Below are 16,818 nucleotides of genomic sequence, written 5' to 3' on the forward strand. Positions count from 1 at the left end.
ATGGTGGCTAGGATGGTGTTTTCTGGAAGGTCACCAATGCATTGTAGTTTCCTCAGGAAATCAGTGGTGTCACGGAGATAGCTGGGAGTGCTGGTGGCATAGGGTCTGAGTAGAGAGTCCACATATCCAGACAGTCCTTCAGTGAGAGTGCCAATGCCCAAGATGATGGGGCATCCAGGATTTCCGGGTTTGTGGATCTTGGGTAGTAGATAGAATAACCCTGGTTGGGGCTCTAAGGGTATGTTGATTTGTTCCAGTGTTAGTGTAGGGAGTGTCCTGAGTAGATGTTACATTTTCTTAGTGTATTCCTCAGTGGGATCTGAGGGAAGTGGCCTGTAGAATTTGGTGTTGGAGAGTTGTCTGGCAGCCTCCTTTTGGTAGTCAGACCTGTTCATGATAACAGCACCTCCTTTATCAGCCTCTTTGATGATAATGTCTGGGTGGTTTCTGAGGCTGTGGATGGCATTGCGTTCTGCACGATTTAGGTTATGAGGCAAGCGATGTTGTTTTTCCACAATTTCTGCCTGTGCACGTCGGTGGAAGCATTCAATGTAGAGGTCCAGACTGTCATTTCGACCCTCAGGAGGAGTCCATGTGGAGTTCTTCTTCTTGTGCTGTTGGTGGGAGGGTACCTGTGTATCAGTGCGCTGTTCAGTGTTGTCCTGAAAGTATTCTTTGAGACGGAGACGGCGGAAGTAGGCTTCCAGATCACCGCAGAACTGTATCGTGTTGGTGGGGGTGGCAGGGCAGAAAGAGTCCCCGAGATAGGACCGACTTTTCTTCTGGGCTGAGTGTGTAGTTGGATAGATTGATGATATTGCTGGGTGGGTTGGGGGTACCACAGTTGTGGCCCCATGAGGCAGGTAGGAGTTTTGACAGCTTACAGTCCTTTTTCTTTGTAGAGAGGTGAAGCGAATAATGTAGATCTCCTGTCCTATTTTAGTGAAGTCCGTTTGTATGGAAGTTCGGTTATTAATGAGAGTCTCCAGGTGGGAGAGCTCTTTTTTGATGTTTTCCTGTTTGCTGTATAGGATGCTGATCAGGTGGTTCCTCAGTTTCTTTGATAGAGTATGGCATAATCTCTCACTGTGGTCTGTGTAGTATGTAGACAGCAGTGGATTTTTTACCTTTAGTCCATTTGGTATGATGTCCATCCGTTTGCATTTGGAAAGGAAGATGATATCTGTCTGTATTTGTGCAAGTTTCTTCATGAGGTTGATGGATTTCCACTCCATATGGCTAAATGCAGTGCCTTGCATGGTGTCAAGTATCAGAGGGGTAACCATGTTAGTCTGGATCTGTAAAAGCAGCAAAGAGTCCTGTGGCACCTTATAGACTAACATACGTTTTGGAGCATGAGCTTTCGTGGGTGAATACACGTCAGTGAATTTCAAATTTAATGACAATATATATCTCCAGATCAGTGGCACAGCTATGGGCACCCGCGTGGCCCCACAATATGCCAATATTTTTATGGCCGACTTGGAACAACGCTTCCTCAGCTCTCGTCCACTCACACCCCTTCTCTACCTACGCTACATTGATGACATCTTCATCATCTGGACCCATGGGAAGGAGTCTCTGGAAAAATTCCACCACGATTTCAACAGCTTCCACCCCACCATCAACCTCAGCCTGGACCAATCTACACAGGAGGTCCACTTCCTAGACACCACGGTGCAAATAAGTGATGGTCACATTACCACCACCCTATACCGAAAACCTACCGACCGCTATGCCTACCTTCATGCCTCCAGCTTCCATCCCGGGCACATCACACGATCCATTGTCTACAGCCAAGCACTGAGGTACAACTGCATCTGCTCTAATCCCTCAGACAGAGACCAACACCTACAAAATCTCCACCAAGCATTCTCAAAACTACAATACCCACATGAGGAAATAAGGAAACAGATCAACAGAGCCAGACGTTTACCCCGAAGCCGCCTACTGCAAGACAAACCCAAGAAAGAAACCAACAGGACTCCACTGGCCATCACATACAGTCCCCAGCTAAAACCTCTCCAATGCATCATCAGGGACCTACAACCCATCCTGGACAATGATCCCACACTTTCACAGGCCTTGGGTGGCAGGCCAGTCCTCGCCCACAGGCAACCTGCCAACCTGAAACATATTCTCACCAGTAACTGCACACCACACCATTCTCACCGCACTGCACACCATAGTAACTCTAGCTCAGGAACCAATCCATGCAACAAACCTCGATGCCAATTCTACCCACATATCTACACCAGCGACACCATCACAGGACCTAACCAGATCAGCCACACCATCACCGGTTCATTCACCTGCACGTCCACCAATGTAATATACGCCATCATATGCCAGCAATGCCCCTCTGCTATGTACATCGGCCAAACTGGACAGTCGCTACGGAAAAGGATAAACGGACACAAATCAGATATTAGGCATGGCTATATACAAAAACCTGTAGGAGAACACTTCAACCTCCCTGACCACACTATAGCAGGTGGCCATCCTGCAGCAAAAAACTTCAGGACCAGACTTCAAAGAGAAACTGCTGAGCTTCAGTTCATCTGCAAATTTGACACCATCAGCTCAGGATTAAACAAAGACTGTGAATGGCTTGCTAATTACAGAATCAGTTTCTCCTCCCTTAGTTTTCACACCTCAACTGCTAGAATAGGGCCTCATCCTCCCTGATTGAACTACCTCATTATCTCTAGCTTGCCTGCATATATATACCTGCCCCTGGAAATTTCCACTACATGCATCTGACGAAGTGGGTATTCACCCACGAAAGCTCATGCTCCAAAACGTCTGTTAGTCTATAAGGTGCCACAGGACTCTTTGTTGCTTTTACAGATCCAGACTAACATGGCTACCCCTCTGATACTCTCCTTAAATGTCTCTTTGTGAAGGAGACTTAATTAAAATGGAGAATAATGGTGACAGTTTGAGCCAAGTTAGAAGAGCTCTATCATTATATATAGTATATGATAAAGGATTTAGAGTCTTACCACTGATGATACTAAGCATTGAAGCCTTAAATTATGTATGTATCTTTCCACATTGACATAAATTTGGTATGTGTTGGTATAATTCCCTACGGATAGAGGTCTTTTTAAATCTACAAGAATTTTCTTATTGGAGAAGCATAATAAAGAGTGAGCAATAAATCCTACTATGTTTCAGTAGCTTTTTTTAAAAACAAAAGTGAAAGCGTTTTTTCCTTCTAGGGTGGCGAATACGTAAGAGGTATTTCTTAATGAAGAGTAAGAATCAACCAAAGGAGCGACTCATGTTAAGCTGGGTATGCTTATATCTTAAATTTCATCCCACTTTCAGGGTCTTCAAGATAACTATAAATGAACTGGTCAAAACAGCATTCTGAAACCCCTCTGTGTGGTTGCCATCATCCCCAACAAAAGTAATAAATGTTTTGAGTTCATCCTCAAGATCTTATTTTAGTGAAGCCTGGCTTCATAGTGTTTCAGATATTGCATGTGAATAACAGAAACATAAACTTGAGTGCTTGGGATCCGGCTCTAAGTGGCAATGTGAACCAATTGTGAGCTAGTTTAGCTTCTGGAATTTCTCTTCATAATGTGTAAAGCATTACCTTGCATTAGAATTTGCCCTCTTTTACTCTAGAGGTAAACTTTGCAGAAGCAGATGTTTCAGTAACTTGTGAGAAAACTAAGTGAAAATCCTTCCATCTTTTTCTGTGTATTAGTCAGCTGATGCCTTACTGTTTGTATTCATTTCTAGGCTGACTTTGGCCCTGATAAATACTTGTCTGATAAAGACTTCCAGTGTGCTGTGAAACTTCTTCCTTCTTGTTCTGTGAGTGTTACCTGGATGACTCTTAAACTGAGCCAACCCAAAGCTAACCCTTATGAGGACTAATCCTGAAAAAGTGTATGCAGTCTAATGTAAAAATCTTCTGTACTTTTATAAAACTGCTTTCATCTGAAGAGCTCAAAGCCTTTGAAAACACTAGTTAAGCCTCCTACATCCTGGTGAGGTAATACGTAATCGCACAAGAAAGTAGCAGTGCCAGAAATGTCAAAGTCATGGCTGCTCTGCTTTTTCTCTTCCTATCTTTCAATAATACTTTGAGTTAGTGTCAACTTTGATTGTAAATGTCCAAGATTTTCAGGCTCTCACAATAGTGCTATCTATATATTGAATTGTTTAACAACTCCTCAGATGTCCTGAGGATCTAATGGATATCAGTGAAATGTGTTTTGATTTTCTGTGCTCTGTCTGCAATCTGTCAGTAGCCTGGAGGCAGAGGCAGTGCTCTTATTTCCTGTGTTCCAGGGAACACTAAATGGCAGGATCCAATTGTAGTAACTCTGGGCTTGTCTACATCACAAAGTTGCAGCGCTGGTGAGGGGGTTACAGCGCTGCAACTTAGGAGGTGTACACATCTGCAGAGCATCACCAGCGCTGCAACTCCCTGTTTGCAGCGCTGGCCGTACTCTCGTTTTGTCTCGGGTGTAGAGGATCCAGCGCTGGTAATCAAGTGTAGACACTTACCAGCGCTTTTCTTGACCTCCGTGGAATAAACAGGTATCGCAGCATACCTGAGGAAGCCTCTCTGGTAATCAAGCAGGTCTCCTTCCCTGCGGTTTGCAGGGGGGTTCGGGGAACGCGAGAGCAAACCGCGGGGAAGCAGGTCTCCTTCCCCGGTTTGCTCTCGCGTTCCCCGAACCCCCGTGCAAGCAGGTCTCCTTCCCTGCGGTTTGCTCTCGCGTTCCCCGAACCCCCTTTGAAGCCGCCCAACAGCGCTGCAGTGTGGCCACATCTAACACCACTTGCAGCGCTGGTTGCTGTAAGTGTGGCCACTCTGCAGCGCTGGCCCTATACAGCTGTACTAATACAGCTGTAACAACCAGCGCTGCAAAATTGTAGATGTAGACATACCCTCTGTCTGAATAAGGAAGAGTATTTGCTGACCCCAAAGGGAGTCCTGTGCGGCCTGTCTCCAATTTGAGACTCTCTTGCTTTTTGATATGCCACCTTGGGGCTAATTCTTACAGCCAGGTTTTAAATGGGTATGGTTGGTTGGTTGTTTTTTCCAATTCTGCAAGCAAAGTTGTCAGCAGAAAGTAAATAGTGCCCAGTTACACTGAGTTACTTTAGTGAGTGATATTGATTTCTGAAAAGGTTATGAAACTAGTGCTGTGAATTCTTAGTCTTGAACTGCCTCGTATGCAAATCTAGGGCCTGAGCCCGCAAACCCATGAGTAACTTTATCCAGCATAAATGAGACAAAGTGGATGAGGTAATGGACCAACTTCTATTGGTTAGAGAGACCAGCTTCTGACCTTGTACAGAGCTCTTCTTCAGGTCTGGGAAACTTAGACCTTGTCTCTGCTACAAATTACTTCAGTATAACAGATGACTCACCAACACCCCTGGGCAATGTGAGTTATACTGACCTAAGTGCCAGTGTAGACAGCGCTATGTTGACTGGAGAGCTTCTCCCACTGACATCGCTACTGCTTCTCGTGGAGGCAGGAGTCATGAAGCCAACAGAGCTCTCTCCCATTGGCTGGGAGTGTCTTCACCAGAGTCACCACAGTGGTGCAGGCTGTAAGCGTTCTAATATAGATATAACCGCATTCGGTGTCTCACAGTTAAACACAAGATGGAACAGATTGTTTTAGCATAAATAGTTAATACATATTTCAAGGGACCACTCAAGGTGACATGGCCCATTTAATACTCCTTCAGTCATAGGGAACAGAACAGGCCACTTCATTTTAACATGTATTTCACGGAACCATTCAACTACTTACACTGAACAATCTGTTCCATATTGTATTCAGCTGAGACACTAAGGGCAGGTCTATGGTACAAATTTACATCAGTGCAGTTGCACTGCTGTAGCGTGGTTGGTGAAAACAATCTAAGCCACTGGGACAGAGCTCTCCTGTCAATTTAATGACTCTGCAAGAGGCAGTAGCTATGTCAGTGGAAGAAGCTGTCCCACCATAACAGCGCTGTTTACATGGGGGGGTTAAGGTTGGTATAACTACATTGCTCAAGGGTGTGGATTTTTCATACCGCGGAGTGACATAGTTATACCAAAGTGTGTGTGTGTGTGTGGTGTCGTGCAAGTGTAAGTAAGTTTTCCGAGACCTGAAGAGCTCTGTGTAAGCTCAGAAGCTTGTTTCTCTAACCAACAGAAGTGGGTCCAAATATAAAAGATTACCACAGCCACCTTGTCTATCTAATCTCTTGGGACCGACACAGCTACAACAAGGTGTTATGCAGCATAGTCCCATGAAACTCACCTTAAAGTTACTCACATGCATGAGTGTTTACAGGACTGGACCCCTAATTTTTTTTTATCAACAAGCTAGTGACTGACTGCAGTGTAAGAGAGATCATGAGGAAGAGCACAGGTAATAGATTTGCAGCCTCCTAACTTCCCCTGATGCCCACCAAATTCCTCTGAACCCTGTGCTTGGTCACCTCCAGTTTAAGTACATCTGTTTTATCATGTGTAGGCAGGGGTGTGCACAAGGGGGGGCAAGCAGGGGCATGCGCACCACTCCATGCAATAATCAGTGGGGGCAGAGCAAGCTCCTCCAGCCCCAGGGCTGCGGCAGGGGCACAGAACATGCTTCTTCAAATGCAGTTAAATTTAAATTCCTGTGCACATCCTTGTGTGTGAGTTACTAGTTTAGGGCCTGTTCCAGTTGTTACTGAAATTGGTAATAAGATTCCTGCCTACTTCAGTGGAAGCTGAATAAAATCCTTGCTATGTTTATTCTTGGTTAAGACTAAAATAATGGTCCATTAAGCAGATGTGACTACAGACTCTGGTTTGGTTTGTCATTTTGATAAACAAATAATTCAAATGCATGATATTACTTCAGGATATCTATTCTCTGTTAAATGAATCCAGTGTGAATTTACTGTAATCCACATTAAAATGTATGAATCTTTTTAATAGCTTCTTCTTTTGGCAGCATCCCTACATTTACAAAATCACTTTTGCCACAGCCAATGAATCCTCAGCACTGGTCATTAGACCGTTCAATGAGAAGGGAACACTAAAGGACCTTATCTATAAGGTACTGTACAATGGCACTGATCTTTAGCAAAATGCTCTGCCATGTTTTGTTACTTTATAGTCTTTAGAGCGTATGTTAATAATAGTATAAAGTGCTTTTTATGTTTTACTGTTGAGTAAATCAAGAGTACTTAAGTTTTCTTCTTTATAATTGCTTATTATGAGCATGGCATTTTATATGTTCATTAATAGCTGTGTACTTTTTTCTTATTTTTTTTAAAGGCAAAACCAAAAGACCCATTCCTGAAGAAGTACTGCAATCCCAAAAAAATTCAAGGTCTTGAACTTCAGCAAATAAAAACATTTGGGAGACAAATACTAGAGGTAACTCCTTTTACTATTTAAAATGCATTTGTGACTAAAGGGATGATATTCTCATAATTAACAGCTGGGATTATTATAATGGATGGGAGTTAAGAATGATGTATCCTTTTGCAGTTAATTTATTTTGTACATTTGACCACACTTTGTGTGTAGTCAGTTCAGTGTAGTCCCCTATATAGTTAGCAGGGCCGGCTCCAGGCACCAGAGTAGGACGCAGGTGCTTGGGGCGGCACGTCTGGGTCCTCAGCGGGAATTCGGTGGCAGGTCCCTCATTCCCTCTCTTCCTCTTTGAGCTGCTGCCGAAGAGGAAGAGAGAGTGGCAGAAAAGCTAGAGCCAGCCCTGATAGTTAGGCCTCCATCCTGCAATTGGATCCTTGCATGCAGACCCTTATCCTTGCATGGAGCTCCCATTGTGATGTAACTGGAGTTCTGCACATGTGCCAGGGTTTGCCCATGTGGATCCATTTGCTGTGCCGGGGACTAAGTAACTACCTTTTTTTCCTTGCTGGAAGACCCATAAATATAGACAGGAGTAGGGATACCATAAAAGCACTGATAAGGGTAACTTTTTTGAAAAAACCAGGCTCTAGTACTTAAAAGGGTGTGCCATCAGAAACTGGAATTTTTTCCAAATTAGTAAATTTTAAAGAAAAAATTCAAGTCAGCAGCATCCTTTTAAATCTCTACTTGCTGCAGTTTACATCACTAAATGTATTAATCTTCCAAAAAAAGTTTAAAAACCATATTGTAGACTTTGGTTCAGTTTGACCCTTTTATTTTTAACAGACAGTAGATAAACCCCTTTTATCAGCCTCTTATTCTGCTCCAAGAACCTTTTCAATATGTGTATTGGTGCTGTTTACATGAAAATGACTTCCAGGTTTATTGTGAGTGTTTGATCAGTGTCAACTTTCAAGACTTCTTGATTAAGATCATATTATGTGCTGATATGATTATAATACAGTATCTCCTCTTCTGATGCTTCCTTAGTCCAGTCTATTTTGTCATGAATCTTGGCACCAGTAGGAGCCTTAGGGGGTTAAAGTCTTAAGATTTCTTTCGTATGCTTGTTTTATTGAACAGGCTACTTGTAACTCGACTAGATACACTCCCTTACACACGTGAGACTCAGGCAAACTTCCACCACATAAGTATCTGTGTGGTTATACAGGGTACTGCAGACGGGAGTTGGTCATAGAAGGAAAAACAGGACCATTACCGTTTATCAGATACCTTTGCAGGGATGAGATTTTAGAGGGAATAGATAAAGACCTTTCACTTCACTTGTGACTAGTCCTTGCCCTGAGCCAGAGATCCTTTTATCCAAAAATACTCCATTCTTGATCCTTGCTGCCCTGCCCCATGTACTCCACTGTTTCTGACATGATGCTGTGAAACAGAGGCTTCTGGGAGTTTTCAGAAGCCATTTTGGGAGCTCTGTAGAATTGTGGGAGAAGAGGTCAAACTCCCACAGTCTGCTGGGAAACTCCCATAAGTCCATGGGAGAAGAACAATAAAGGTGTGCATCTCACAGGATAGTTCCTATATGGGAAAGACTGGATGGTTCAGATTCCAGCTACTGAAAAGAAACCAAATGCAGCAGATTCTGATTGAAGTGGCTAGAGGAAAGAGTTGTTAGAGAGGAATGTGAGAACATGAACTTTTAGAGCCTGATGGGTGGGGGAAACCACCAGGTGAGGTATAGAGAGGAGTGTGATCGTATAGGTGGTGCCAGTCCCAATCTGTGAATGAAGAGCTGTAGAAGATGGCTTGACTCTGTGACAGTGTGGCTAGAAGGTGGGAGCTGAATGGGGAAAAATGAAAGATCCAGAGTCTGGGGAGTTCATCCATCCATTGTGCATTCTTTTAAGTGCACTTCAAACGTTGTCTGACAATCATCCTAACAGATGTCCTCGCAGTGACACTTTTCTCTGATCTTTCAGGTATTAAAATTCTTGCATGAAAAAGGATTTCCTTATGGGCATCTACATTCCTCCAATGTGGTGTTGGATGGTGATACATGCAGGTTGCTGGATCTAGAGAATTCCTTGCTGGGACTCCCATCCTTTTATCGATCGTACTTTTCACAATTTCGGAAAATTAATGTAAGTCACTTAAAATATATAAAACGATAAATAGATATTTCCTGTGTGAAAATTCATCGTAGATGTGATAGTAAAACAATTTGTGCTTGACAATAAAATATTACAATAGTTTATCAACCCTGAAAAGTGACCTTAATGCTGTTACAGAAGTTGTACTTTCTACAGGCATCTGCTCAAGTTAGAATATATCTCTGGAATGAAATAGAGAATGTTTTCTCTAAGATGATTGGGCTAGAGGCATTATGTAGATGTCTGGCTCTTCAAAACTCATAAGTTGGGTGGGGGCGGGTTGGTGCAAGTTATTTCTTAGCTGCAGATTTGCACATCAGCAGTTGACTCTGTCTACAGAGAAGCTAGACCTAACTTCCCCCTCTGTTGGGAAATCTGCCCTGTTGTGGAACTTGCATACTTTTAACTGATATGTTGCCTTGCCCTCAAGTACTCATTGTAATAAATTACATAAGGTATCACATGGGACAGCTGCTGACCTTGTTCAACAGTTGTGCTGAGTTGCCAATGAAACTTTCAGACGTTTATGGTTATATTAACTCAGTGCCATCAAAACTTACTAAAGTCTTAGCCAATAAGTGCAGCCACATATATCTGCTACTAAACATAAATCTAAAAGCCAGTGAACATCCTTTATTAACACTTAGTTCACTATGTTAAATTAAGCCAAATGCACTAAGCTCTCTGGTATTTTGTACAAATACTGTAGTTCTTTCTTTGGATACTTTCCTTTTTATCTACTTATTGGCTAGTTGGAAATCAGTTGGGGGGTGTGGTGTGGGTATGTGTACTATTACTAGTAATACATTTATATATAGTGTATTAAATCTTGGTGTTTGCTGTCGGAATAATAGAAAAATGCGCTAGCTCAAGATTTCCTTTCAGTATTGTGGTTTTCAAAAAATCTATATTTTGTAGGAATAAGGTTTGTGTGAACAGAAAATAGTTAAGTCAGTTATTAGGTTAATTAGCTGAATTGTCACCTGCAACTGAAAATACCAAATTGATCACTTGTGAAGGGTCTATTTTATTAGAGGAGCCATTTGGGCTAGGTGCAGTTTGTATACATAGTAAGACTGTTCCTCCCCTCCAAATTTAGCATCTAAATAGAAAAGATGGGCAAAGCATGAGAGGACTGGGATTATGTTTATCATTGGGGAATTGAGGCACAGAAAGATTAAGGGACTTGCCCCAGGTCACACAGTTTGGTGGCAAAACTAGGAATTGAACCCGTATCTCCTGAGCCCCAGTCTTGTGCCCTAACCACAAGCCCATCCTTCTTTAATGGAGCATTGTAAATCTTGAAACTGAAATGTGCAAAATTGCTTGATTCTAGCAAGCTGGGCTTTTGTCTTCCTAGACTTTAGAAGGTGTTGATGTACATTGCTTTGGTCACTTACTGTATGAAATGACGTATGGGAGACCTCCAGATTCAATCCCAGTGGACGGCTTCCCTCCTGCTCCATCAGCGTCAGTCGGTCAGTATACTGTTGGGGAGGTATTAGTCTCTGTTTAAAGTAACTTCAATTGTCTGCCTTACGACTACACTAGAAACCTACTAAATATGTCTTGTGGCTTTAGAAGGAGAGTTCTGAGGCTGGATAATTTATTTACTAAATTACAATAGAAAATGTACCATACGTGTACGTTTCTGTATTGTGAGATGCCTTTTCCCTGAAAAATTATATACGAGACATAGATACTGAGTTGCTTTATCATTCTTTCTTTACTACACCGTTTCTGATAATCTGGTAAAAGTAATATCTACTGCTCCTGAACTGTCTTAGTTGAAAGGTTAGTTAGGGAGTGTTACACAAAAGTGCCTAATCTTTTATCCCAAAGCAAGGAAAGCAATGTTAGCAAATGTGTTCCTGCAGTATAAAAATCTGCCCATTCTTTCTCCTTTCTCTTCCTTCCTTTCTCTTCCTTCCTTCCTTCCTTCCTTTTTTAAAGTGGCTGTTTTGGAATCCTTACTCTCCTGTGAAGCCCTAAAGAATGGTATGCCAGCTGTCTCCAAGATCTTACAGATGTCGTAAGTTCTCGTTGCCTTGTTTTTTGTAGACTTTGTAGTGTTGTTGTTGTATATATTAATATGAGCAAAGCTTTCTCTGTGCTCTCATAATTCATAATAAAGAGGTTTTTGGGGGGGCAAGGAATAAGCTCTCCTAAATGAGAGCATTAATGGTCTAACTTTATTTGATGTAGGTCACTTGTGAAATATGAATGATGTTCCTTAAACTATTCTGACCCTTGCTACATTGTAACGTATAATACATTCACCCACACAAGTGGTGGTTGCATTTTAATGAAGGACTTCTGATTTTTCAACGTTAATTAATAAGGAGTGTTTTCTGAATGTTTATTTTATTTAAAAAAATTAGCATTTATCCAAAAAACCCCACTGGAAATGGTTTCTTGTATCTAAGGGTTTGTCTATACAGAGCAGTGATGTGGAGTGCTGGGTTGAGATTTCTAAAGTGCACTAATGTGCTGCATGTTAATTGCTCCATGTAGATCCTACTGCTGTACACTAGATGTTCCCTCGTGCACTTTAGCATAGTGCTGTTTAAAATGGTTCTACATTACAGTATGCCAGGGAACATTATAAGAGATTATTCATCACAGAGTATATTCCTGTATTGAGTAAATATATAATATTACATTATATACATGTTATAGAGTATACAAAGAGAGCCCTGAAAACCTCTGATTTTGGACCTCTACATAAAATTCAAATTGCTAAAAATAAATCCCAAAAAAGGGAAGTAATTAACCCTGAAAAACGTAAGCCCGATTATAGAGCATGTTGCTGTGATGATTTAAATGGGCCCGCCATCAGTTATGAACACATGCAGAAGTATATGGAGGGATGATAAGAAAACATCGAAGATGCGGAAGTGATCCTTAATAGATTTGATTGGCAGTGAGCCTGCAATGTGATTAACAAAGTAGATTTTATTACTTTGTTCAATGTTTGTGCTCAAAATAGGGAATGGACAGAAGTGTAATATTCTGTCCTTTAGAATTGTGGCCTAGTCCCATGGTGTGTAGCTTGCCACACGTTTTGGGGCATGTTGCAGAGTTCCATATTCTCTGGTGGGGAAGAGTCAGTGCAGTCTTGTCTTTTGTCTTCTTTCTTCTTTTTTATTTGAGGGGGAGAGGAAATAAACAGAAATCTGACAACAGGGAAATGGTATTGGTATAAGAATGTATAAAGGTCATGAGTTAGAGAAGATAATCCATGTCCAGTCTGACCTGATGTGTACATGTAGCATGATTTGGAATGTGTAGGTTCTGGGTTCATATACATGCCAATACATTAAAAATAAACCTTTCTCTCCTTGAATAAAATACTATTCTGTAGAAAGTCTATTTAGTTTTGGCAAGGGCGCATAATTAAAAAGCGGGGGGCGGAAGAAATCCACAAGTAGGTTTTAAAGGGACTCTTAACAACTTTATCACACCTTTCTCTGAATTTTCTACCTACTATTGTTCCTGAGTGTCTGGATCTGGGATGTTGGATAAGTTCATCACTTGCATAAACATGTGGTGATCTGCAATAATGTCAAAATTCTAAACTATTGTTCATGGGGGATTTAACTCTGACATTTCACTGGACAACCTTCTACTGTGTTTTTCAAAAAGTCTGAAAATAGAAATACTATAACAACATTGCCCTCTAGTGTACTACACCTGTGCTCTGAAGAGAGGGTTAATCATTTGTATTGTTGCTGCTGTCTAGTGGGATTGAATGAAACATTTTTTCCTTGTTCAGTTACTTTAACTGGATTTTAACACTCCGGTTAAACGGAAATGTGAAGCTTTACTCAGATGTCTTCCATGCTCTTTATTATTTTGAATAATAATATATAATGACTGTGCAAAGAGAGCTTCTCCTCAGAAAGAGGAGTGATCTTTTGGATGCAATGTACCAAAAAAAACCCCCCAAAACCACCTGATCCCTGTAGTCGTTATGGCATTTTAAGCAAAGGGAGAGTTGATTTTTGGGAGATTCTAGTCTGCCTAACTAAAATTACCTTGTTTCAGCTGCCAGTGTTTCTCGGTCACCTAACGTTGTTAGCTAGTCTTGCTATGTTCCACATCAGAGGTGGCTGTGTCAGGGAGGATTGCTGTTTTGTACATTATGACCCTCTGGGTGAAAAGCACCATATAAATGCCAGCGCAGAGACTGAAGAAGAGCTCTGTGTGAGCGTGAAAGCTTGTGTCTCTCACCAGCAGAAGCTGGTCCAATCCACTTTGTCTTAGTGCAAAGAATAAGCAGCAGTGGAGGGGATGGTGGTAATGCAGCATTCTCTTCTGGGTCCTATCTGTCTCTTGGAAATAACACACCAACTTGAACTTTTCTTTTCTTTCAGATTATTCAGTGATATTCTACTAACGAATTCCGAGAAACCGCAGTTTAAGGTAAAAGTGAGCGACACTGGCATATCATGAATTGCTGCTGACTGTGTAGTTATGTGGCTGGCTTTGGGCCTTGGTGCTATCCATCCAAAATGGGGGGTTGAGTGAATGAGATGGACACTTAGCTATGTTCACGGCTGCCAAGGCACCAGTGCTGCTGTTTCTTTCAGCAGCACTTAGCAGGGGAGCTTGTTGATCGGATTTCTTCATTGCAATGTCCCTGGGAGCACTTGGATTTTTTACTCGTTAGATTTTCTTAAGGATGATGGCAGTTGCTGTTCCTTACTGTGAACACTGACGCAAACGTAAAGCAAACTCAGGGTTTAGGGATAGTGAGGGAGGCTGCTCAGCACCGAATTCTGCAGATGCTTCAAACTGTCCCTCAGAAAAGAAGTACTTGTACATAGTGGACAAGAGAAGTAAACAGCAAGATTTTCTTTGGTGGTTCTTTGTTATAAGATGAACAAATGTGAACTTCATAAAGTTCTGTAGGAGATTCAGGACAAACAATCTCTTCAAAGCATGAGTAACCTAATATAGATCCAGCACCAAGTCTGTTTACCAACTACTTCCCGTGTGCGTTCCAACAGCAGTGGTGAGAACAGACTCCTGCAGGATTGCATGGGAGAGTGATCTCCTTGCCACTGATCGGAACCTTCCCATAAGAAATCAACAGAACCAGTCTAAACCATCCGTTAGTCCTCAGTCCAATCTGAAGCACCTTATATCTGAACAGCTGTTTGATGAACGTTGGCTTTAACTCCTCCATCATACACCATGTTCTTTTCCTGTTGAGACTTGCAGCCAGGTTTGGAGGGAGCAGTGCTTGCAGAAATCCTATGTGGTCTAGATGGATACAGTTATCTTCATTAAACAATCAGTGTGAGAACCTGGGGCCTTGTCATAGATCCAGAAATACCTCAGATTGAAAGTGGATGTTTGGCAGTGAAGCTGTGTTAATTCTGCTTGGTACATTCCATGCCATGATTATTTTCTTTTCTTTACCAGATTCCCACAAAGTTAAAAGAGGCATTGAAAGCAGCCAAGGAATGCATAGAGAAGAGACTCACTGAAGAACAGAAACTGGTAATTTCTGCATTTCTTTATGACTTTCCCACAGACATTCTTTCCCCCATATCTTTTAAACCAAAGATTTTTATGACAAATGGTGAAATGTTAAATTTTCATCAGTAGGTTTAATAGATCTTACTGAGGTGAAGTATGCCTGCGAGACTATTGCAGTAGATGTAAGAAACATTTTAGAACAGATTTTTTTTCAATTGAATTATATTTGGGTGTCTTAAAGGTATGCTGCTCAATGTAAGGTAGAACATGAGTATTAAAATAGAAAATACAAACTTGTTTGTTTTCTAGTTAACTTTATCATATTTAAAAACTACATGAGCTAACATGGCCAAATGACATCATGAAGCCAAACTTCCTGGTTTCTAACACTTTTGCATGATAGAGACACAAACGAGAGATTTTTGTGCATAGTATTGGCTTTTGCGCGTGCAGATAAATACATGGACAAACTGGGGGACAGTTTGGAAATCTGGCCGTATATTGTTTTCTTATTAGCTTACATTTAAAAATAAAAGTGTGATTGGTGCCCTTAATGGACTATATTATGTTGGATACTTGAATATCAATTTAGTAGTCTTCAAAGGGCTGTTGAAATTTATAGATAAGTTTGAGTCAGAAAGTCCAGATCTAAAGTTTCCTGAAGTTTGGGGCATCTGAATCAGGGTTTTTCCTCAGCCTTTTATAGGGAAGGAAACCAGATTTAAAGCTGAGGATCAGATCCAAGCTTTCCCAAATTTTGGGAGTGTTTTTCTCTTAAGTTTTGTTACAGGCCCACCTCTAGCTGAGGAAGAGATCAGTATGAGATGTATGATCTCAGAATGCTTTTTAGAGGAAGACTATCCAGTCCATGCGGTGGACGATATCATTGTTGGAACACATTTGTTTTTGCAGTACATTTGACACCCCTAGTAAAGGAGCCATGGCCTCATTGTGCAGCTGTTATATGCATGGATCTGCCATTGTCTTTAGCTGAATTGCCACGAGTGGCTCCCAAAACATTTCCTAGAAATTTATAAATCTAACTTTAACTTTAACTTTTTTTTAACTCTGGTCTTTGGGCCCCAAACTAGTAGCAAAAATCTAAATATTTTTTTTAAAAATTCAAAGCCACTTGAGTATTCTCCAAGTGTTTCCCCTTCTCCGAGGTTGCCAGATGAAAGCTTTGTACATTTCATGTGGGCTGTTTTGGTGTCTGTCTCTCTCATATTCTAAAGATTCACCAGCATAGAAGACTGACAAGAGCTCAATCTCACCATGGTTCTGAGGAAGAGAAAAAGAAAAGAAAAATCTTGGCACGAAAGGTAAATAGGATTGTTTAACATGAGTTTCTGGCATGCAGAGAAGTATGTACATTCCAAGTGTGGTATGTGCTGAAGAAATGAGGGAATAATGTGGATATGCTCCCACCCCTATGACCTACAGGAACTCTTCGGAGAGAGAAAGAACATCTGTTCTGATTGTTTTCATGTATGTGGACAGGTAATGCGCTGTGCAGCAATGTTTAAATGCTGACAGCAGTTGATTTGCAGTAACTTTAAATGAGCTAAAAAAGAAAAACGGAGTGGCTATATGAATATGTGAGGAGTGGCTATATGAATGCCTAAAGTACTTAGAACAGTCTGTCCCTTAGCTTCCCATCCCCCCCAGCAGAATGTGCAGTCTCCTGCATCTGCAGCACATTTCCTGCATCTCTGGCTCTGAGGACCAGTTCCTGACCCTTGTTGTGGTTGGCAGTAGGGCCATATCGCTGCCCAAAGTGGGCAGCTGGGGATATTCCCCAGCAATGGACGATTC

The 16,818-nt window shown here is 41.5% G+C and overlaps 2 protein-coding genes across 11 annotated transcripts in view; one reads left to right on the plus strand and one right to left on the minus strand.

The window, feature by feature from the left end:
• The window catches only part of LOC127053211 (uncharacterized), a 361,256-nt gene that overhangs the window by 262,311 nt on the left and 82,127 nt on the right, over window positions 1-16,818 (minus strand). The gene's annotated exons all lie outside the window — the stretch shown is intronic.
• Window positions 1-16,818, plus strand: part of PXK (PX domain containing serine/threonine kinase like) — a 55,437-nt gene that overhangs the window by 24,999 nt on the left and 13,620 nt on the right. For all 10 annotated transcript variants that reach the window (XM_050957407.1, XM_050957412.1, XM_050957414.1 and 7 more), the window contains exons 6-15: window positions 3,225-3,298; window positions 3,757-3,831; window positions 6,975-7,079; window positions 7,301-7,402; window positions 9,346-9,507; window positions 10,877-10,994; window positions 11,470-11,548; window positions 13,893-13,941; window positions 14,947-15,024; window positions 16,239-16,325. In XM_050957407.1, coding sequence (XP_050813364.1) covers window positions 3,225-3,298; window positions 3,757-3,831; window positions 6,975-7,079; window positions 7,301-7,402; window positions 9,346-9,507; window positions 10,877-10,994; window positions 11,470-11,548; window positions 13,893-13,941; window positions 14,947-15,024; window positions 16,239-16,325 — 929 coding nt within the window. The remainder of the gene's footprint in view (window positions 1-3,224; window positions 3,299-3,756; window positions 3,832-6,974; window positions 7,080-7,300; window positions 7,403-9,345; window positions 9,508-10,876; window positions 10,995-11,469; window positions 11,549-13,892; window positions 13,942-14,946; window positions 15,025-16,238; window positions 16,326-16,818) is intronic.

This window comes from Gopherus flavomarginatus, chromosome 6, assembly GCF_025201925.1.
Source record: "Gopherus flavomarginatus isolate rGopFla2 chromosome 6, rGopFla2.mat.asm, whole genome shotgun sequence".
Classification (NCBI taxonomy): domain Eukaryota; kingdom Metazoa; phylum Chordata; order Testudines; family Testudinidae; genus Gopherus; species Gopherus flavomarginatus.